This window comes from Nilaparvata lugens, chromosome 5 (assembly GCF_014356525.2).
Source record: "Nilaparvata lugens isolate BPH chromosome 5, ASM1435652v1, whole genome shotgun sequence".
NCBI classification, from domain to species: Eukaryota; Metazoa; Arthropoda; class Insecta; order Hemiptera; family Delphacidae; genus Nilaparvata; species Nilaparvata lugens.
In genome coordinates this window covers 8,962,653-8,985,805 of record NC_052508.1, presented here as the reverse complement: position 1 = coordinate 8,985,805, position 23,153 = coordinate 8,962,653, and the positions used below count along the sequence as shown (strand labels likewise).

At 35.3% G+C, this 23,153-nt stretch overlaps 1 protein-coding gene across 1 annotated transcript in view; it reads right to left on the bottom strand.

Annotated features, from left to right (window-relative positions):
* The window catches only part of LOC111045691 (serine/threonine-protein kinase SMG1-like), a 164,521-nt gene that overhangs the window by 74,330 nt on the left and 67,038 nt on the right, over window positions 1–23,153 (bottom strand). Inside the window, exons 28-37 of the mRNA XM_039429368.1 lie at window positions 22,631–22,828; window positions 21,028–21,319; window positions 19,210–19,421; window positions 16,487–16,714; window positions 15,540–15,624; window positions 12,176–12,479; window positions 9,320–9,561; window positions 5,077–5,239; window positions 3,213–3,366; window positions 1,482–1,601 (exon numbers count right to left, since the gene is read on the bottom strand). Of these exons, the coding sequence (XP_039285302.1) occupies window positions 1,482–1,601; window positions 3,213–3,366; window positions 5,077–5,239; window positions 9,320–9,561; window positions 12,176–12,479; window positions 15,540–15,624; window positions 16,487–16,714; window positions 19,210–19,421; window positions 21,028–21,319; window positions 22,631–22,828 (1,998 nt within the window). The remainder of the gene's footprint in view (window positions 1–1,481; window positions 1,602–3,212; window positions 3,367–5,076; window positions 5,240–9,319; window positions 9,562–12,175; window positions 12,480–15,539; window positions 15,625–16,486; window positions 16,715–19,209; window positions 19,422–21,027; window positions 21,320–22,630; window positions 22,829–23,153) is intronic.

Below are 23,153 nucleotides of genomic sequence, written 5' to 3'. Positions count from 1 at the left end.
AGAAGGCATAGAGAAAACAGAGGATCGGCAACGTCTTTCTCCACTGCCATTATAACGTGGACCTCACTATAAGTCTCTGCCTTACCAATGCCTTCTCTAGAGGACAGCTGATACCGGTACAGTATATCTAATGTTCATTCTTGTTTAGAATAATCAATTATATTTTATTAAGCGATAAATTATATTTTCTAATACTTTCATAATGAATTTTCATAATCAAGATGAAATATTTTGTTCATTAATTATTAATTCTACATTGTTAAAAGAAGATTTGGCAACAGAGCAAAGCGAGAAAGAGATAGCGCTATCCGTTTTGTTGAGTAATAGACAAGGATAGCAATACCATTGCTAATCAAACACTGCCATTATAACGTGGACCTCACTATAGTGTTAGTCCAATAGGTCGAAGTACGGTCAAATGTTCGAATCGGCGAAGTGTCAAAGCGTTGATTGTGTCATCGAACAATTTACGTAAGTTGGCGTGAGTAGAGTCAGTGAAGAAGGTGCTGAACAGGGAACGAAAATCTTCCATTGTCTAATCAGCTAAAATAGTGTTGGACAGTGAAGAAAATAGAAAACTGGTCCATAATTGAATCAGCGGAAATGTTGTTGAATAATGAAAGGCCCGGGCGCACAAAAGCCGGTTGAATTTTAACCGTGATTAATTTCACGAGAACCAATCAGAGAAGGCGGTTTTGTGAAAAGACGGCTTCTCCGATTGGTTCTAGTGGAATTAATCACGGTTGAAATTTAACCGGCTGTTGTGTAAAAGGCACAAAGTCTTTCAAATATTGCATTACAACAACAAAATGGAGAGACTCTACAGAACTTGATTTGCAGTTACCAGAAATTTCAAAGCCTATTAAAGTTTGCTCTATTGTGCTATTTATAGGTGATATTTTTTGTATAAAATATTTTATAAATATTGTATTCAATTCATTTGAAGCCTATCAATGATAAGAATTGTGTATAAAGATAAAAGCCATCCTAATAAAAATAAGAAATTCAACAAAAAATCATTTCAGTGACTAGAAAATAAAAGAAAATTTCTTCCAGTAACTGGAAAATTGATAGCCTAGATCGAAGTCAACAATGTTGTGATATTTTGTTGTATAAAATATTTCATAAAGATCGTACTCGATTCATTGGAAGCCTATCAAAGATAAAAATAATGTCCAAAGATTATTAAAAGCCTATCGTACAACAACAAAAAGGAGTCTCACCAAACCTTATTATTATTATTATTATTAGCGTATAGCTCTCAATGGTGGGGCTACCCAAGGGTAGTTCCACCTCGCCAAACCTTTATTTCCAGTGTCTAGAAGATTGAAAGCTTGATCGAAGTTTGCGTTGTTCAGAAATAGGTGATATTTTTGTATAAATATTATAATTGTATCATTTTTGCATTTTTTTAAATCATGGAGATCTCATTTGTGCATCAGTCTCTCCAAAAAATAATTAGTTTGCATTTCTAATCTTACCTCAACTCCAGTAACGCCCAGGGCGGCTCTAAGGTTGGGCGTCAGTCTGAATGGTACCTTTTCTGGAACTCGCAGCGTTTTTCCCTTTTCAAAACACACGTTGTAGTCGATATGCACAACCTGGAACAATCAATTATTTTTATTAAATTTAAAACTCCACACAATATTTAAAAGTGTGTGATGGTATTTAAATTTCTATAAATTCAAAATGTTTAGCTTGTATATATTTTTGGACGAAAATTGAACTTGAACGTTTTACAGTAGAAACATAACCTATTTTTGGACAATTTATTAATTTATCAAAATTTGGGAATGGAATAGATTTGGGCCAAGCCTGTTGTTCGTTCCTTCCTAATCATATTTATATGATTTGTGATTCCGTCCACCAATAAATAAAAAATAAATAGTAGTTATTTTTGACTATCCACTCGACACTCGAATTGTTGTTTCAACTTTTTCCTACAGGATTATAAAAAGCATCTCGACAAGACAACAGGCCTAAAGTTAGTAAAAGCTTTCTTAGTCACGTTCCAAGCACGAATAACCTAACATCAAAGCACTGTCATGATTGTAACGTTCATTTGCTTATATCATGAAACATATCGGGGACCTAGCTTCGCTCTGGAGTACAAAAACATAACAAATTTATTACGAAAGAAGAAATTATAATAACATTCATAGTTCATACAGAAATGTTCTATCTAATCACAGTAAATTGAGATTGATTCCCAGAGGAATACAAAAATGTCCCTCACAAAGTAACGGTTGCACAAAAGGAGGTTAAATTTTAATCCTGATTAATTTCATGTGAACCAAATCAGAGAAGACCATTTCAAAAAGATGGATCTACAGGAATTAATCAGGATTGAAAATTATCCGGCTTTTTTGCAACCGGCACTAAGTATCTGATTGAATGATAACAAAAGTTCAACAGCTGAGTAATAATTTTGACACAGTCCCACACACATGAACTCGTTCACTCACTTCCATCATCAACAGACGGCGAAATAATTATTATCAGCTGTTTCTCCAAGGATGAATAATAATTATCCTTTTAATGTCCTTCAGCGAGTTTTCTCAGGGATGAGACCTAGTGCAATCGAATCTTTATATTATAAACCTAATATGTTCTGAATTTCGTGAGAATCGTTAGAGCCGTTTTTGAGATTCGGTGAAATACAAACATCCAAACAGAAATTGCTCGTTTAATAGTATAGGATAAACATTCAAAATTGATAGAATATAATTCAAAGTGGTATTTAAAAATAAACTCAGTATGTTGTTCAACTCTGTTAGTCCATATTGCAACCATTTTACAAGCATCGTATACTTCAAATTAAATTTCGGAATTGATTTTTTATAGCGCATGATTCTACGCTTCCGTATTGACTGCTGCCCATAGAGGTTATCATTTCTAGTGTCGTGAATGGTCAAGTACCACTGGCTTGATTTTCGGGTAGAACTTCTATAATTTTTCTTTTCAAATCAAATAATTTATTTGCCATACAGTAAATACTTATTCAAAACAAATAAAAAATCAAGTAGCTTCCATGAATACTGCCTTTTTTTCAATACAACTCCGTCAAGCCGTTCTTACAGCTGGAAACTTTCTTGGTGACAAGCTTGCTTACTCAAGCCGACTTGGATACGTCTTTTTTTAATTCATTACATTATGAAACAATTATAAGCATTTATTATTCAACAGTGATTGATTTATTAGACAACAATTACCTCGCCAGAAGCTAAATCAATCAGAACGTTGTCCAAATGTCGATCGCCCAGACCGATAATGTATCCGATAATCGACATCACCGCCAACGAAGTCGAATACAGCTTTGTACTCTCCCACCAGCTTCCCGCATTTACGCTATGACACCACAGTTCCCTGAGAAATCAATCACAAATGTTAATAAACATAGTGAAACTACTCACATTAACACACATCAACGTTGTTAGAATAAAGTAGTTTATTATCATTTAAAAAACAATCATTAGGTCATATCAGAGGCCCTGAAATTGATCAGTTGCGACTGAAAACTCAGACACCAGACCTGAGCCAGCCAGGTCACATGATGTTATTATTAACCTTCCGGTAGTCTCGCCCTACTCAATCACAAAAGCAGTCGCGTGTTGTAATTTTTACAATATCCAATTTTCCAAGTATTATGTCCTCTGTTTACTGTCAAAACATATTAATTAATTATTGTATGATTACTATTCCCATCCCATTGGATTATTTACGCCTATAAACATTTAAATGATTACCATTTCATAGCCCAAAATGGTACATCAAGCAAAGCCATCAATTCTGTGTTATTGGTTCGTTTACAGTCCCCGTATACAGTCTTTCCCTATCATACTCATGCACTGTGGCGACTAAATGGCACCTAAAGACTGAACCATTGCTCGAATGATACTGCAACTCATTGGAGTGATGAGGAGAACGTTTTGGAATGCATAGGTGACTCATTCACTGACACCACCCCATTCAATAGTTTTGTGCGGCAAAAAACTTATACTGTTGTACTTTTTACAACAGCGCGACTGCCGGAAGGTTATTATAATAATTAATTACACTTCATACGCTAGATTCAAGTTTATATATTACATCCCTGATTAAGCTGATTTACGACTCACATTGGCGCACAAGGAATCTTCCTTTTGCCGGTGTTTTTGCCTCACCTACTGTACTTATGCATGTGATCATAAATTGAATCTTCATTTTAAAACTATTGTTTGTAATGTAAAGTATATCATTTCGTTATTATATCTAATTGAATAAATGTATGTATCTTGGTTTAAGTGCAGTAGCATATACTTATATTTATTTTTTGTAAAGCTTTTTTGTATTTTGTTTTTGGCAAATAAATAAATAAATAGTAATAATTTCTCTGATTGCCAATCAAATTACAACCGGAGAAGTTTATTTACAAAACATTTACATTCAAAAGTTGCTAATAATAAACTTAGTCCTAATCATGATACCCCACTATAACAATACGTGTCGGGGTGATCATAATATTATTTTCTGAAAGAAGCTTTGTCCTTTATTGAGGACAAAGAACGATCGTAGATAAAGTATAAACAAAAAATAAGTAGGGAAGAACAAAGTATACCCAACATATATATCAGAATCATACTAACAGGGTAACCTGCTAATAGTAAATATTATTATTTAGCGCAGTCTAAGTTATAATGGCAGTGGAGAAAGATACGAGAACAACGTTGCCGATCCTCTGTCTTGTCAATGCCTTCTATAGACGGTAGCTGATACAGATTTATTGATGTAATACTAACTGTTCATTCTTGTTTAGAATAATCAATTATATTTTATTAAGCGATAAATTAATCTTTTCAATAACTCCATAATAAATTTTCATTGTTAAGATGAAATATTTTGTTATCAAATTATTGATTCTACATTGTTAAAAAGCGATTGGCAACAGAGCAAAGCGAGAAAGAGATAGCGCTATCCGCTTTGTTGAATGATAGACAAGGATAGCAATACCATTGCTAATCAAACACTGCCATTATAAAGTGGACCTCTTTATAGTAGTAAATATCATTCAAGAGAGTAATAATTGAGTAAATTTACTTGGAAAGCAGGAAAGTGGGCGTCTCCTGCATGAGTTCCATGAGCACTTGCTTGAGCACAGGCAGTGGCCATTCTTTGCGGTTCTCGAAATTGGTGATGCCGCACTCTGTTAGCCGAGGGATCAGCTTCTGGTAGAACAGTTCCGAGGGACGCATCACGTTTGCTGCAACACAGAGAATGCAAACACTTATCAGAATGGAGTATTACAAGCTATTTATCGTGATTTAATGCACTAAAAAGCTGAAATTATCAACTTTCAAAGGCTAGAATAGAATTCAATTCAAGGTATCAAGGGTTTCAATTGATATTGAAATTTGAATATCACGTTCGCTGCAACAGAAGAAACATTTTCTACACTTCTTAAAAATCACTAAAGTATGATTCAAGTCTCTCATAGACTTGCAAAGTCTGACATAATGAGCCATATGAATAAAGTTGAGCATTTGCTTACACTTCTGAAATATTCAGCTTATGCTTCATTTACTATGAATAAACGTTAGCAAAACCTTTTGATCATGCTCAAAATTGTATGAATGAACTAGAGCATTTGCTCAACTTTTGAAGCAAATGCTTCAAATAAAGCGAGTCTAGTCTAGAGCAGCTTTTCACCTTTTGCTCATAGTAAATTGGCTCAACTAATTAGTGTGAGGAAGAGGAAACTATCCCAGATACGATCACAACCAATAGTTGAGAACTATAAAACTCTAGATTCAACCATGATATAAATCAAAATTATTCCTAAAAAAGAATAAATACAATAGATACCTATCAGATGGAGTTCCAATGGGGCAGAGCCCTAAAATAGTTGTCATGTTACTTCTATTTTTCCTGTCATCACAGAATAGGAAATATGAATTTAAAAGAAGATGAGAGTGTAGACGGTTATAAGAAGGCTATTGGGATTATAAGGTTATGCTCAAGATTATTATAGAGATGATATTTTTTATGCTGTTATTTCAAATTCAGAACTCAACTAGCCTAAAGCTCAATTGATAAATAGAGAACAGAGCAGACGACCATACACAAACGGTGTTTACACTTGCATATTTAGCGCTTACATGAGTAGCACACTCTAACCTTTCACCATAAAAACAAAGACGAATCAGCTGATGAGAAATCTTTAAAATACAAGAGCATTTGCTCCAGAGTTACAAAAGGGCTCTAATGTATCTTTCCAAAAGCAACAGATGCGGTTTTGTATCTTCTCAAAAGCAAAGTGTTGCATCCAAAAAGATACACAAGGAGCTCTAATGTATCTTTCCAAAATCAACTGATATTCTTCTGTATCTTCTCAAAAGCAACGTATTTCATCCGAAAAGATACACAAGGAGTTCTAATGTATCTTTTCATAAGCAACATATGCAGTTACGTATCTACTCAAAAGCAACGTGTTGCATCTGAAAAGATAGGTACACAAGGAGCTTTTTGGAGTTACATCATTTTAGCACAACACAGCCTATCAGCTGACACTCGTTCAACATGCTCTTTCCATTGTTGGCGATGCGTTGCAACTCTCTCATTCATGAAGAATCACTGTCGGTAGGGAGCCTCCTCCATCTAAGGATCTAGGGTCTCTGAAGCCTGATGTTTTTTGCAAAGCCGTGAATATTATCCCGCGAACCATACCTTGCCTATATGATGTTTTTGAGTCAAGGCTGATTTGCATGGAGCCAGTGGCTGGCATGCCAGTTTGGATGTTGACTGGAAAGTCACAGGCAAGCGGCGACTGGCATGCCAGCTTAAAAGCGGTACCCTGTTTACACGTTGCCAGCTACTGGAACAAGTCGGATGTGTTGGTGTAGTTCCACAGCGAGCGTGGTTTTTGTTGAAGTAGTTCAATTCAATTCAATTAGTGCTATTAGCACTACTGCAGTAGTGCAGATCTTGTTTTAATTTTTTACTTTCCTTGCCCTATTACCATAGTAAGGAAAGTATTGCTTTCCAAAAAAATTTAAGGTACCCTAATTTCATGTTTTCTATACGTTTCATTACTTTCCTTGCCCTATTACCATAGGTAAGGAAAGTATTGCTTTCCAAAAAAATTTAAGGTACCCCAATTTCATGTTTTCTATACGTTTCAAGGTCCCCTGAGTCCAAAAACATGATTTTTGGGTGTTGGTCTGTGTGTGTGTGTGTGTGTGTGTGTGTGTGTGTATATATATATATATATATATATATATATATATATATATATATATATATATATATTATATATATATATATATATATGTGTGTGTGTGTGTGTGTGTGTGTGGTGTGTGTGTGTGTGTGTGTATGAGTGTATGTGCGTCTGTGTACATGTGTGTCTGTGAACACGTTAACTCCATTCCTAATTAACCGATTGACTTGAAATTTTTAACTTAAGGTCCTTATACCATGAGGATCCGACAAGAAATTCAATAAAATTAAATTGGCGGATAATGGCTAAAAAACCATGTTTTTCACGGTTTTCTCAAAAACGGCTCTAACGATTTTCTTCAAATATATACCCTAGATAGCTATTTATAAGCCCTATCAACTGACATGAGTCTCATTTCTGGGAAAATTGCAGGAGCTCCGTATTATTCCTGAGAAGAATGAATTTTGTTGAATTTCTATCACGATTTTCTCAAAAATGACTTGACCAACTTTTTTCAAATTTATACCCTGTATAGTTATATATCAGCTCTATTAACTGGCATGAGTCTCCTACCTGAGAAATTAACAGGGGGTCCACCCCATCCTTGAGAAATTTACTTTGTAACCTCCTTCTCGTGCGTAAGGTAGGTAGGTAGAGCAGTTTATTCAAAAGAACACATGTCGATATTTTATTTGTAGAACAGCTGTTTTGACATATTTTAAAAAATCCTCAAATTTCATAATTCAAACAAAGGAAAATGTACTCTGAACACAATCACAATAGTATAATCGTAGTTTAAAATTATTTAGCCGCCAATCGGCTTTATGTTATTCCCTAAATTATACTCGTAAATGAGGCTTATACTGTAGATCAATGAGCAAGGAAAGTTGTGTGAGTGTACCACACCAGATTTCTTAAATGGCAGAGACTTACTGAACTTAATAAGGGGGACGCTGCGCGCCAGTAAAACAAAAATATTTGTTCTGCTGGAACTGCAAGCTGCTGGCGCGTCCTTGACATGCTGGCTTCTCCAGTTACTGGCGTGAGCCGTTTACACAGTGCCAGTAGTTGGCATTCAGTGACTGGCTATCTAAACTGGCAAGCCGACTGGCACCGTATAAATCAGACTTTACGTAGGCAAAGCTACAGGACGCGTACTGTACTATAATCTTAAGATAAATAATCGATACACAGACGACAATTCACGAATAAATTTGAAATCGAATTTGATTTGATTATTGATACAAGGTGCGCCAGAGAAACTTACTTATTTGAAAGGTCAATAAAAACAAAAGAAAATTAATCTTTCAATATTTTTTCATATGAGAATACAATATCTCAATTTTTTTCATGCAGTCCTGAGAATGACATCAGTCCAATGTCGACCCCCATTGCGCATACACTGATAGAGTCGATTTTTGAAATTTCGTTGCAGTATATCAATTGGTTTGTTGGCAACGGCGTCGCGAACGTTGTTCTTGAGGTGTGCTATGGTCCGTGGTCGATCTACATGAACCAGGGATTTCAAATAACCGCTTGTCAAATGACCTCGTCTTCAGACAGGTTGTCAATCAGCATATCACATGCATTTTGACGGTCAACAAAATCGCTTTCAGTCAATTCTTGAACAACAGCCAATTTATAGGGATGAAGTTGAAGGTCTTCATGGAAAATTCGTTGAACAGTGGAGTCAGAAATTGCCATAGCAGCTGCGTGTTCAGCTCCCCGAACGTCGGGGAGAACGCACAACTGACTGCCTCACTCTTTCGATATTTTCTGGAGTTCTGATGGCTCGTTGAAGACATTTCTGGGTTTAGCGACACTTCCACACTCTTGAAATGAGTTAACCCACGACAGAATCGAATTATGGCCAGGAACGAGTCTGTGGGGAGGAATTTCAAATCGAGCGCGGAAGGTGATCGACCATTAGAAAAGGAGCTCTCATCTGCGAAGGGCCACTGCTCTCTAGACAGGAGGATGATGGCTATTTACTTGAGGGAGGATAAATTTGGCTTCCTCCCCCTCTACACGACCAATTCAACACAAGGATTTTTTTTCAAATAAGTAAGTTTCTCTGGCGTAACTTGTATAAACAATAATTTGAATAATAATTAATAAACTGACTCTGACTGATAGCGGCTTCCCTCTGCTGCCAGCGCTTGTAGAGTGTAAAGAGGGGCGTAACGTTGTCCACCCAGCTGATAAGGCCCGACCTTGGTCCGAGTGGAATGACCGAGTAATGGCGAGCCTGGTAGGTGGAGGACGCCGACGCCGAGGTACGCAGCATTGTGTTGGCTATGCACAGAAACTGCATGATACGTTCGTCCAGGTGCAAGTCTTCCAGGCCTTTGAAGAGGTACGTGTATCTGTACAAATGAAACAGTTGTTAATGAACAGAAGTGAATTTTGTAGCATGAGGCTGGCCACTAACGTTTGAACATGCATGCTACACAGTCGTCTTCCATTGTTGTATCATTACAGCTGTGATCACAGCGGAAAGCTTTGAAAAAAAATTTGAATTAGGTTTTGTATTTCCAATTTATGTTGTCTTTCATCGCTGCTCTATTTGAGATTGAATTATTTTTTCCTACAGGTACCTTGGAAAGTAACCATTTCTGCACCGATTGCAGGTCGCAAAGAATCACTTTTCCGTTCTAGTGCGCAAAGTATTACTTTGCGTACTCTTAATACTTTGCATATTATCTTGCAGCCATCCCAATCAGCTGTTGACATTGTTGGCATGTATTTTGAATGCCAATTTGTTCTATCTATATTTTTTCTGATTTTCAAATAAATAGAAATGAGAACTCATTATATTATACATCTTGAATATTATTAATTATTCATTATTTCAAGTAATATTTTTTTCATTCATAAATTAATTGGTTGAAAAATTATTTAGAAATTAAGATTTACTCAAATTATTCAAAGTTTCAAATTAATTGGATAAATTTAATTTTTTATTTGAATAAATTATCGATTATTAATTTTCAATTGGATTATCAAGTTTAAAATGAATTTAAGTTGTTTTTAATAACAAAATTATACAGACAAACATTTGATGGATTTCAGCCATCATTTCACCCATAATAAACCACTTTTCATATTCAATGGTAATTGTAGGAAAAATTTAATGTTAAATACGTGCGCAAAGTTCCTATGCTGCACTCAAGAAACCATTCCGCCCTCGCCTACGGCTCGTGCGTAAACGTTTCTTTCGGTGCAGCAAACTGTCACTTTGCGCACTAGTTGCACAAATAACTATTCTAGCATTATAATTTGTAATTTTCCAGTGGCCTATTTATTGTTATTTATGTTAGAAGCTTCTCGCTGATTTAGTTAACACAGTCTTTAAACATCGATTGAGATTAACTTCAACTGAAAGCTTCAAGTAAAGTAAATTTTGTCAGATATTTTTATAGATGCAAAACTTACATTCTCCTCTTTTTGATTTTTTTTCAGGAATAAGAAAAAACTGACATTTGACTTCCAGTAGGACTTTTTCGTATGCTATGGATTTTGTTATTTGTATTAGGACTTGAAATTTACTAAATGATTTTGTACAGAAGTATTTCAGTTCTGGAAAAATGAATTTAAATTTGGATCCATCACATCCGGTATGATGGAAAGCAACAATAGAAGCAAAACTCACATTCTCGTAGGACAGTCGGCCATACTGATTTTGATGTTTCAAGCCATTTCATTGGTGGAATATAGATAATATGTGTTTTGATTACCACAGATGACAAGAGAATGATACTTCTGAAACAATTCTAATTTTCGAACTGTTTTGTTACTCGTAGCCAGCACACAAACCAATAAGGTTTTACTTGTAACGCCAATTAGTTTTGATAAATTTAATCTTTTTTTTCATTTTTTCATCCCACTGAAAGGGGTATAAGGATTTGTCAATTATAATCTAAGTCGTCAATCTTTGCATTCTATAATGCAAAAAGAATTCCTCACTGGAATAAGGACAAACCTGCATTTGTCCAATCATTTTGAATTTTTTGTACTTTGAAGTGATTTTTTTCAATATATTAAGTAGTGTTTTTGTGTGTTATTATGAGGCATTAAATTTGGTTTGATTTAAAATCATTTGAATTCAATGTTTTATCAGAATGAAAAAGATTGTTTAATGTGTTTTTTGCTGCATATGATGAACATGATAGTGCCACCATCTCAATTAGGCCACCATCTATAGGCCTCTTAATAGGGAACATAACGTTCGTGACTAAAAAAAAATCATTTAAATCAACTGGAATTAATCGATTTCTTCCAGGGGGTGCTCCTGAAGGCAGTGTTTTTTCTTTGACGTCTCCTCCTTGCACTATTGTACTTTCTGTGTTAATCATTGATTGTGACGATTCAATGTTGTGAAGCTTGTCTTTTATATGCAACTACTTGAATAAATGAAATTTCATTTGATTGATTTGATTATTATTATTATTATTATTATTATTTCATCCACTGACCACCTGTAAAAGGGGTATAAGGATATGTCAATTTGTCATTAATCAAACAGTAACATGTTTTCTATCTTCTCAAACCTCCATCTTGAGGTTTGTAAAAATCTTTGTATTCCTCCACTGAGTAGGCACATATGGATAGAAGCTCTCTTTTCAATAAAAATCTGAAAGCTTTACCTGACTTTTCTTTTATGTGAGATGGCAATATGTTGTACATCCGGATACCTGAACTCCTCACCCCTCGCTCATACATAGTACTACGGTGTGCATCATCTCTCAAATTATTCCTGTATCTGGTCGAGTATTGGTGAAATGTTTCTCCTGTATTAAATTCATTTATGTGTTTTTTTATAAAGCAGATTGTTTCCAGAAGTGGGAGAATTCCAAGTTTTTTGAAATAGGGCCTACAACTAGTTCTACTGTAAATTTAAATTTAACTAGTTAAACTTAGATTGACTGTACTAATTCAAAATATGCTATCAACTAATTAGATGCCACATTATCAACTCACAGCAATCCATCCGACCCATGGAACACTAGCTTCTTCGGCTTAGTTTTGGTCGGCAGAACCGCAATCTGGTTGCTCAGCCCGGCTATGGTGATACTGCTCTCCACGCCCGGCATGGCGATGCGCGTGTTCGCGAGCTGCGCAAGCGCAGGCGACACCTCGCGCATGCGCAGCGCATAGGCTGCGCGTTTGGCGGCGCGCGACTGCAGCTTGCATTGCAGCGCTTTGAGCGTCGCCCAAGCGTCGGCCGGGCGGCGGGGGTCTAAGGGGGTGCGCAGCTGGGTGAGGGCTTCATCGATGCTTTCGCCTGCAAAGTAAATCAATTTCAATTCAATATCTTCATAAAAGTCAACAATGAATTTCAATACAATATCTTCATTAAAGTCAACGATGAATTTGAATATATCTTCATGAAAGTTTATTAATTTTGCCATCAAATAATACAGATTGATAAAATAAATAATATTTATTTCATGTTTATATGTAAATTAAGTATTTTAATGGTGTTTTTGTTTTGAAAAAAATTATTGTATTATGGCAAATCATGTATTTGATTTTTTTTATCTAACTTACAAAATGGCACTACCGGCAAAGAACAACTTGTGCGCCGGCAGTGAGTTAAACAACTAGGTACAGCAAACATGTCAATAGAAAGAAAATAGACCTTATTGATTGATTGATTGATTTTATTGTTTCACAAAAAAAAGGCTCATAAGACATAAGTAAATGTACCAATTTAAAGAAGATTATATCTATGTTTAAACTATTTCACAAAATAATTGAAACTGTACTCACATGGACCTGTCGGTCTGTTCGTGAGTAAGAGTTCGCATACGTATATTGAAATTTAATTTACACAGATAACTTATCTATGATACAGAGAAGTAATATTACTATTATAGTTAGCTACCAATATTTAATAGTATTGAACAATACTATATCAAAACTATTTAAATAAAAGATAAAAATACTCATTTAATTTTAATATTCAAGCTCAACTATCAACATTCGCACGGGAAGGGAAACACACACGCACACACACACACACACACACTACGCACACACATGAGTGAATAAATTCCAAGGCGTTACACATACATTGATTTGATCAATCTACCACACTGATAGTCATTCAAAGATGCCAACCATTCATGTAGCACTTTCTTGTATTTTAGTACAGTACAAGAACCACTAAATTAAGAAACATTAGGCTGGTCACACACCGATTAGTCAAGACAAGACTAGTCACGTTTAGTCACAATACTTCACAAAGTTGCTTATGGAGTCATGTCTAATTACAATGACTAATCAGTGTGTTGCGTCATAAGTAGCAATGTGAAGTATTGTGACTAAACGTGACTAGTCTTGTCTTGACTAATCGGTGTATGACCAGCCTTACGGAAACTAGGTCACATCTCAATTAATTAAAAGTCAGGGTCACGTTTATGTAACCCGTACTCCACAACGGTCTTCAAATACACAAATGGATGACGTTTTGATTGGAGTGTTATCAAGATACCTTGCAAATTATTTAGCATTATTTGACAAAAAAAATGAGTAGCTGTAAAATCAGCTTCGAGACGACAAAATTGCCGATCAATGATTCAATTAAAAAATATAAATCCAGGAATGAATTGAACACCGTATTCAAAGACGACAAATGATATGAATAGAATCTTTTTGATTTTGTTCTTTTTTCTTTAGGCCTACTTTTAATATAAATAAAAATATAAATCTCAGTACCCTTCTAAATTATTTTGTTTCACAACATGATTTGAAAATGGCATTAATGTCCGAAACATGTGACAAAATAATTTAGAAGGGTACTGAGATTTATATTCTTATTTATAATCTTTGTGATATATTAATTTATTGTCTTTAGTACTGGAAATGTTTCATTATCACAAAACTCACGGTTCCGATGCTCAAAGAATCATCTTCAGTTGAAGGTTGAGATTTGTGAAAATAAAACATTTATAGTACAAACTTGACGTATTGTTAAACTTAAATTTGAAAAACTTATGTAGTGAAAAATACACTCACTATAAGCAGTGAAAATAGTTTCTTCATGATGTAGGTAATCATCAGATTGGAGAGAACTTGGAGATTCTTCAGTCTGATGATGACCCACCCACACCAGGTGAAAACGATCGTCACTTCTATTAGAAAGTGCATTTTTCACTACATGAATGTTTGAGGCTAAAGTTTGCAATTGATAGTGGAAAAGAGTGGATATGAAAGACAGTATAAAATATTGTTTTTATATACTGAAACAATCAAATCAAATCAATTTATTGCCATTCTTTTTTTTACAAACAAGTAAAACAAAGACATTCTTATAATGTTATAACTAATTATAATCTAAATTAATTTAAAAACATATTCAACGAATGTTTTCTTTTATATTAATAATGAAATAATTGGCTCTCCCAAAAAAGCTAATGCTTGAGCTCTGGAAGAGAGTTCAAAAATGTTAACGGTAATTAGGATGGATGTCTAAGACAATTTAATTAGTACCAGAAGAAACAATATGCAATATAAATGTATGTACAATATGACAATGTAAGCACTAGAACAAAAAGTCAATTAATCTTCTGAAATCTCAAGTCCGAAGTAAACTTTCACAAATTAAACACTTAGTAATTCTATTTAGAATGAATTTTTCAGGTAGACAATTTATTATTCTATGGCAATAGAAGGACAATTGGTGTTTGCAAGATGTAAGTCTAGTGAATAGGTTATTGTTATAATAGGTATTGAAAACATTTGGACGTATTAGATATGGTGTATTACGAGTAGTGAATTTGTCTTTGTTTTTATTAATGTACAGAATTGCGTTAGTTACGTATGTTTGTCTCAATGTTGGTAAATCAATTTCTTTAAATAGTAGTCTACTAGGATACATTCTCGGTCTTCCCAGAGCTGCTCTGATAATATGTTTCTGTAGAACAAAAAGTTTATTGAAGTGAGTATCCTGAGCTGCCCCCCATGCCTCAATGCTATATTGAAATAAAGAGTGTGCATAAGCAAAATAAATGTTTCTAATACTACTTGGATGTTTAATTTTATTGATTTTGTAGAAAATATAAGTCAGATATTTTAATTTTGAGCAAAGGTGAAGTATATGTGCATTCCATTTCAAGTTTTGATCTATAATTAATGTTTCTATAACAATGTTTTTATAATCTAAATAACATGAGAAATCCTTATTAAAGTTGAAAATTCTCTCCAAATTCAGAGTTTAGCGTATCAGCCACTAAACCATGACGGTTGAGAGGGAACTAACGACTTGATAGTACCTAATTTATACACTTATTTGTGAAAAGAAATGGATTAAATATTTTATTTACAGTAATTGAAAACTCACCGAATTTATCCTGGAACCATTGTTCGTGAGGTGTTTCAGGTGTGACAGATGTGATGGCGTGAAGTTGTTCAAGTACGAACAGCAGCTGAAAAACAAATTACATTAGTAATAGTATCATCTCTATAATCTATAATAAAATAAAGGAAAGAGCTGGCTTATACACGTACGGGATAAGAAAATTATGATTGATGCATCATCACGTCTGAACTACTGGACTGATTAACTTGAAATTTTGAATACAGATTCCTGATTAACCATGGATGGTTATAGGCCTATTTTCAATTCTTCAAGATTCCATTACGTCAATTTTTGAAACGGACCCTTGCGGAGCACGGGTTACCAGCTAGTCATCTAATGAATATATAATCTACGGAATAGTGGAGAGGAGAATAAAAAGAAGGCAGGAGGAAGAAAGAGTGAGAAAAGAACACGAGAGATAGAACTATAGTGAGGTCCACGTTATAATGGCAGTGTTTGATTAGCAATGGTATTGCTATCCTTGTCTATAACTCAACAAACCGGATAGCGACGAAATCACCAACAAGACAACATCACCAACAGTATTAAGTCAGCAACAAGCGGATAGCGCTATCTCTTTCTCGCTTTGCTCTGTTGCCAGATCGTCTTTTAAAAATGTAGAATCAATAATCAACTAACAAAATATTTAATCTTAATTATGAAAATTCATTATTAAATTATTGAAAAATATAATTTCTCGTTTAATAAGATATAATTGATTAATTTAAAAAGAGAATGAACAGTTAATATTACATGAATAAACCTGTATCAGCTTCCGTCTATAGAAGGCATTGACAAGACAGAGGATCGACGACGTTGTTCTATCTTTCTCCACTGCCATAATAACGTGGACCTCAATATAGAACAAGACAGTAGGACAAGGAGAGAAGAAGAAGAACAAGAGAGAAGAAAACCTGACGAATTCTCACCGGTTTGAGTATGAGCCGATACTTTTCGGCGACTATAGCGTCCTTGTCGGCCAAAGTGAGATGTTGGTTGTTGTCGACACGTGCAATCTCCCCCTCCAGCTGCACAATGCGCCTCGCCATGTAGTTGTGATGTTGCGTCAGTGTGCCCAACCACAGCTCGTCCCACAGCAGTGTGATGCGACGCAGTTCGTGAACCAGGATACGCACCTGCGAGATTGCTTCCGGTACCTTCAAACGTTCAGAAAAAATTAATGTAATAGAATATTCAAATTCAAATTAGTTTATTCATAAAATATGACATATTTACAAAATGTTATGGATTGCAATGCTTTTTCAAATGTAATTACTTAAATAGATCAGGTGGTGTAATGGTTTATGTTCATAAAGAGGTTTTTTGCACCTCTGAGGATTACATGAATATTATCATAGCCACCTCTAATACAAGGCCCCGGCCTACGATATTGCAACGTCGCAGTGAAAAAGATTTTGAGAAAAAAACTAGCTGATCTTTTCCACCAATCATGTATTAGATTCTAGGCCTACACTGCGACATTGCAATATCGTAGGCCGGGGCCTTGTATTAGAGGTGGCTATGATATTATACATTACTAGCCGTCAGGCTCGATTCGCTCGCCATATCCGTCTAGCAAGGGGGCTCCGCCCCCTGGACCCCCGACTGGATCGTCCAAAAATGAGATCAGCGGGCTCGCTTCGCTCGCCTGCATGTGGACCTCAGCGGAACCTCTGTACCGAATTTAAATTTGTAAAGTATGTTTGAACCTCTGTACCTTATTATGTCAATTTGATCTCGAAATACACCTGTTACTATATCGGCGTATCTTTGGCGAACAAAATTCTTCCACCTCAGCTAAATCTGTGTACTGAATTTTTTTAATATATTTCCATCAATTATTGAAAAAGATGAGAAAACGCAGAATAGCTGAGAAAACGCTAATTTTGGCTAACTGGATGAATTGGTATTTAGGAGGTCCTGGATAAATGCATTTCAATCTTCAACTTGGTGCCAACCTGACAAAGTCAACTCAACTTGATGCCAACCTGACAAAATTTTTAATTTAGTTACCAGAACAACTGTTTCGAAGAGGTACTCTCTCTAGATTATAGTTCTATATTAACATATGGTATGGACATTTCAATTATAATTTTAAGATATTGGAATAAGAATAATATACATGCTTAAAGAACGTTAAACCCTTAAAAATCACCCTTAGAGTTAAAATATCGCTAGAAGATTACTTAGTGCGCCTCTAAAGGGCCAACTGAACATACCTACCAAATTTGAACGTTTTTGGTCCGGCAGATTTTTAGTTCTGCGAGTGAGTGAGTCAGTCAGTTAGTGAGTGCCATTTCGCTTATATATATATATATATATATATATATATATATATTATATATATATATATATAGATTATGTTTTGACCAATGAGGATTACATGAATATTATCCCTGCATGGATGATTTGTCCGTGTGCAGGGAGGAGACGCAAATTATCAGACAGAAAGCAAAACACTAGCATTTATAAAGAAATCACAAACTATCAAGAATGATGAAATTTAAAATAATAGTTCATTAAAATGATAAATATTGGAAATAGAAATCAGAAAAAATAAAAGTTTCAGCTCGACGGCGTTTAAAGGGCTGAGTTGGTAGTAATAGCTTTATTAGCGAGGTATAGTGTGTAATACTTGAATGGTATTTTGTGTTTCTAAATAGAAATATTCATCTAAATGAAGAATGTAGAAGAGCCTCTGCAGCATCTGAACCAATGCAGAGCAGCCACCTGCTCACTCTCCGCTTGTAGACGGCAACGCTAACCCCCTCAGTAGTTGAAATCTAAGCCGGTACATTACGGTAAAGCCAATGGGCTAGATGAAAAAAATTGGAATAGAACTATTACTTGGGGAAAATGAATATTTATATGCAATCTGTTTCTGGTGGGATGATAATGTTGAATTCCAATTAGAATAACTTTATCTAATGAGCTCTGCTGCCCTTCTCAATACGTATCAAATTAACTATTAGGCTAAGTGTAAGACAGTATTTGTCCTAACTTCCCCACTTCATGTAAATCATCACTATTTCCTAATTTTATTGTTGTGTTATAGTGAATTACTTGTATTATAATATCACAGTAAGGCCAATTAATAGGCACTATGGGAATTACTGAGATATTGCAATTATTCAAATGCTAATGAATTAATAATTATTATTGAACGAAAATCCAAATTAAATCTTCGGGTGAATTATAGCATTTTCGTTTAATAATAATTATTAATAGACATTATTTTAAATTATTGGATCATTGTAAAATTAACACAAGATCATAAAATTTTCATTCACGACATGTTTCGGCTCAAGTACAAGAGTAGCCCTGTACAAAAGAAAGTGAATATACTCAATATTGTATACAAAATAAAATATCAAATATAGACACATAGAGTATAAAAACTTGTATAGACAAGAGTCCCTTAAAAAATCAGAGCAGTTGATTCAGATTTCGGTTGATTTGTCTTTTAAAAAAATTCAACTCATATGGACTATTTTTATCAAAATTGGGAGATAGAAACAGTTTTGGGTCCAGTTGATTCTCTCCCAATCATCAATTTGATGTTGTAATTGTGAAATGAAATAAATAAATTGAAGTGAGAGTGAGGAATGTGTGATGATTTTCAGAAAAAACATGACTTGAAACCAGTTCATACCTGTTTAGCCAACGTGTCAACCATAGCAAGAAAACAGTTCTCTAACACAGTCGCCTGATTGTCTTCACCATTATTACTCTCCACCTCCTCCTCTTCCTCTTCCTCCTCCTCATCGTCCTCTTCTTCTTCCTCCTCTCCTTCACCCCGCACCACGGCAGGCACCTCCATTTCGCCTCCCTCCACGGTCACCGGTAGACAACTGCTGAACAACTCTGAAACGTTGGGAACAACACAATAGTTTTATTAATAAAGAAAAAATTCAATGCACGTAAAGAAAGAATAAATACTCAAATGCCAAGTGTCCTATAGTGAGGTCCACGTTATAATGGCAGTGGAGAAAGATAGCAGGATCACGTTGCCGATCCTCTGTCTTTTCAATGCCTTCTATAAACGGTAGCTGATAGGATTTATAATGTAATTCGATTATATTTTATTAAGCAAGAAATAATAATCTATCAATAGTTTCATAAAGAATTTCCATAATTGAGATAGACTATTTTGTTTATTAATTATAAATTCTACATTGTTAAAAGACGATCTGACAACAGAGTAAAGCGAGAAAGAGATAGCGCTATCCGCTTTGTTGAATGATAGACGAGGATAGCAATACCATTGCTAATCAAACACTGCCATTATTACGTGGACCTCACTGTAGACAACACACTTCACCTACTATTCTCAATTGTAGTGAAAACAGTTGATCGACCAAGTAGGTAGAATAGAGTTAGTATGCCAGTTACTCGACCACTAACTCTACTAATGAAACCAGGCTGTTATATGGGTTTGAGTTAACAGTGTAATTATGCTATTTTTTCTCTAGTTCTGTAAAACTCAAATGTCTGCGGCATATAATTAATAATTTTGTTATTAATAATTATTATTATTAACTATTAATTAATTATTATTAGTTAACAGTGAAATTTTGGCAATTTTTTCTCTAAGGTAGAACCAACGAGCTAATATATAGTAAACCATAGAGCGGCTGTTGGTGTGCTTTCAGCGCTCTCAATGTGTTACACGGCCAACTAAGGGCAGCCATGACAGAGAGAGGCAACAAGAGAAGTGCCTCTATTGCCAGTCTGCCACTGCAGGAATAGATGTGTTTTTGTGAAACCTTATTGATTTCTATGACTAATTATTATATTTATGATGATGATATTGCAAACTTGACTGGAATGAACTATAGACATCAGCTAATATTATATGATCATGTTAGGCCGGTATTAGATAGTAATAGTATTAGACGGTAACAAAAGATGAAAATATGATTTCCTACAACTTATTTCATATGATCTGCATATGACAGAAATATTACCGTCTAATACCGGCCTTCCGCCTTAGTTTGTTATTTTTTTGACTATCATACTTTGCCTTCTTGTTTTGAACTTAGAGATAATGTAGATAAGTACCGTAAGCTGGTATCAAAGAAACGTCTTCATAAACTAGTTTTTCGAATTTCCTACTCAGAATAGCATAAAAAATAATCCAATTTCTAAAATCATAATTTTGCAGTTACGGTATGGCATTTCAACTTAGTAGCACTTGTACGGCTAAGCAGTATTAACACTGTAACTTGGGCTACATTAATTTCACCAAGGCTTCAAGTAAAGCAATTCAAACAATTAATTTTATGGATTTATAACAACTGCAATACATATATTTAAAATGTTCAATGAAAACTCAATGTAGTATTTATTAAATATAACTGATTTGCACCTTGTCTTCTATGCAAGTTTCCATTATATCAATAGGGCCATTCAAATTTTCCAGCCACTCTATAGTTTACTATATTTTAGCTCGTTGGGTAGAACTACTCACTTGTCTGCGGCATATCGCGTATAGTAGCAGCACCGGCGTCCGACCCGACGACGGCGGGAAATATGATGAGATGCGGCGCGTCTGCGGCCAGACGACACAGCAGCTCGGAGACGCGCGACCGCACATACGGCTGCGGATGCGATAGACGACTGAACAGCTGCGGAATGATGCTGACCCAGGGCGCGGTCGGCGTGTGCGCCAGGCCCACCTCGAGTGCGCCCTGCAGTTCGCGTGCATGCTTCACGATCAGTCGCAACAGCCGTAGGGTGGCTGTAATCGCTCCGCTGCCGTTCTATCAAACACAACACACACAAATTATTCACAAGAACAAATTCAAATTATTCGAGAAGATTCTATTTATCATGTTTGTATTCTTGCTATACAAATCTGTAAAAATGAAATTCAAATTCAAATCTATTCCACACTCATAAATACAGATATATAAATCAAACAAAGCTCAACATGACAACACAGTTCAACTAACTAGTCGAGCTGAGACAACGAAGTGTTCCTAACCTAAAATTGTTTCACAGACTTGTTTGTTTTTGTTTTTTGAAGTTATGTTTTATAAAGTTGTAACTATGGACAATGAAAAGTTGATAAGTTTGTTTCAAGAGCATGTTCCATTGTGGGATATGCGAGACAAAAGATATCATCGTCGTGATGTTCAAAGGAATCTGTGAACAAAGATTGCTTAGTTATGAATAACTAATTTAGTGGATATTTGATGAATGTAAGATTATTGTAATGAATAACTCATTTAGTGAATATTTGTTTATTCAATTTTCAAAATCTCAATATAATCATTGTTTATGAAGAATTTTGGTGGCTATGATAGTAGTTAATTCAATAATTGGCAACTAGACTGACGTAAACAGTTCCACGGGACTACCATATTCGGCCGAATTAACGGCCGGCAGATTCGTCCGATCCAACGGCCGAACGAATACGGTTCCAGTGGACGAATACTCTAAGGGTACCCTTAGGGTAACGTCCACTGGAACCGTATTCAACTGATACGTTCGGACGTTGGAAATATATTCACTAAATTAGTTATTCATCACCAAGCAATCTTTGTTCACAGATTCCTTTAAATATCACGACAATGATATCTTTTGTCTCGCATATCCCACAATAGAACATGCTTGAACCAAACTTATTAACTTTTCATTGTCCATAGTTACAACTTTATAAAACATAACTTCAAAAAACAAAAACGAACAAGACTGTGAAACAATTTTAGGTAAGGAACACTTTGTTGTCTCAGCTCGACTAGTTAGTTCGGCCGGATAGAGCCGGAAAATCCCATTCAATTCGGATCGAAAAATTGATCGGCCGGAGACAGACCGTGCACGTTCGTATGAACCTGTTGCAATGGACGAGCATCTATTCCTTCCATTGATGGGGGATCGTTCGGTCGCGGTTCGGTAGTTTTCGGCCGATGCTAGTTCGGACGAAAACGGTTCTAGTGGACGGCCCACCTTAGAATGTGATAACTGCAACCTAATCATTAGCCACAAAGAATAGTTTCATCTGAGATTGCTTAGAATGTGACAACTACTATCTACATTTTACACACAAATATGAGTAACAATCGTCTCACCTGCGTCTGTTGCTGATCTGTGGCAAGTAGCTGTAAGTACTTGAAGTAAGCTTGCGCGGCGAGCTCATAGTAGGTGTACACGCGTGCGTGTGAGCGCCGCCACACCTCCACCAGCCCACTCAGCTGATCAGCTGTTAAATCTCTGCTCAAATTCTGCAGCTGCCACTCCACCTGTTCACTTGTGTGCATGTTTTCCGCCTGTAAAACACAGTTAAACTGGTTCAAAAACTAACAAAATACAAATTAAACAATCAAATACTTTTTCAGAAAGGAAATATCTCTATCGAACAATAAAATTACAAAAATTAGGGAGTGTCACAAAGCAACTACAGAAAGTGATTATAGTAAGGTCCACGTTATAATGAATTTATTTGATTCATATTGGTGTTGCTAACCTTGTCTATCGTTCGACAAAGCAGATAGCGCTATCCTTTTCTCCTTCTTGTTGCCAGCTCATTTTTTAACAATGTAGAAATATAACTAATCAACAAAATATTCAATGTCAATTATGAAAATGGATTAT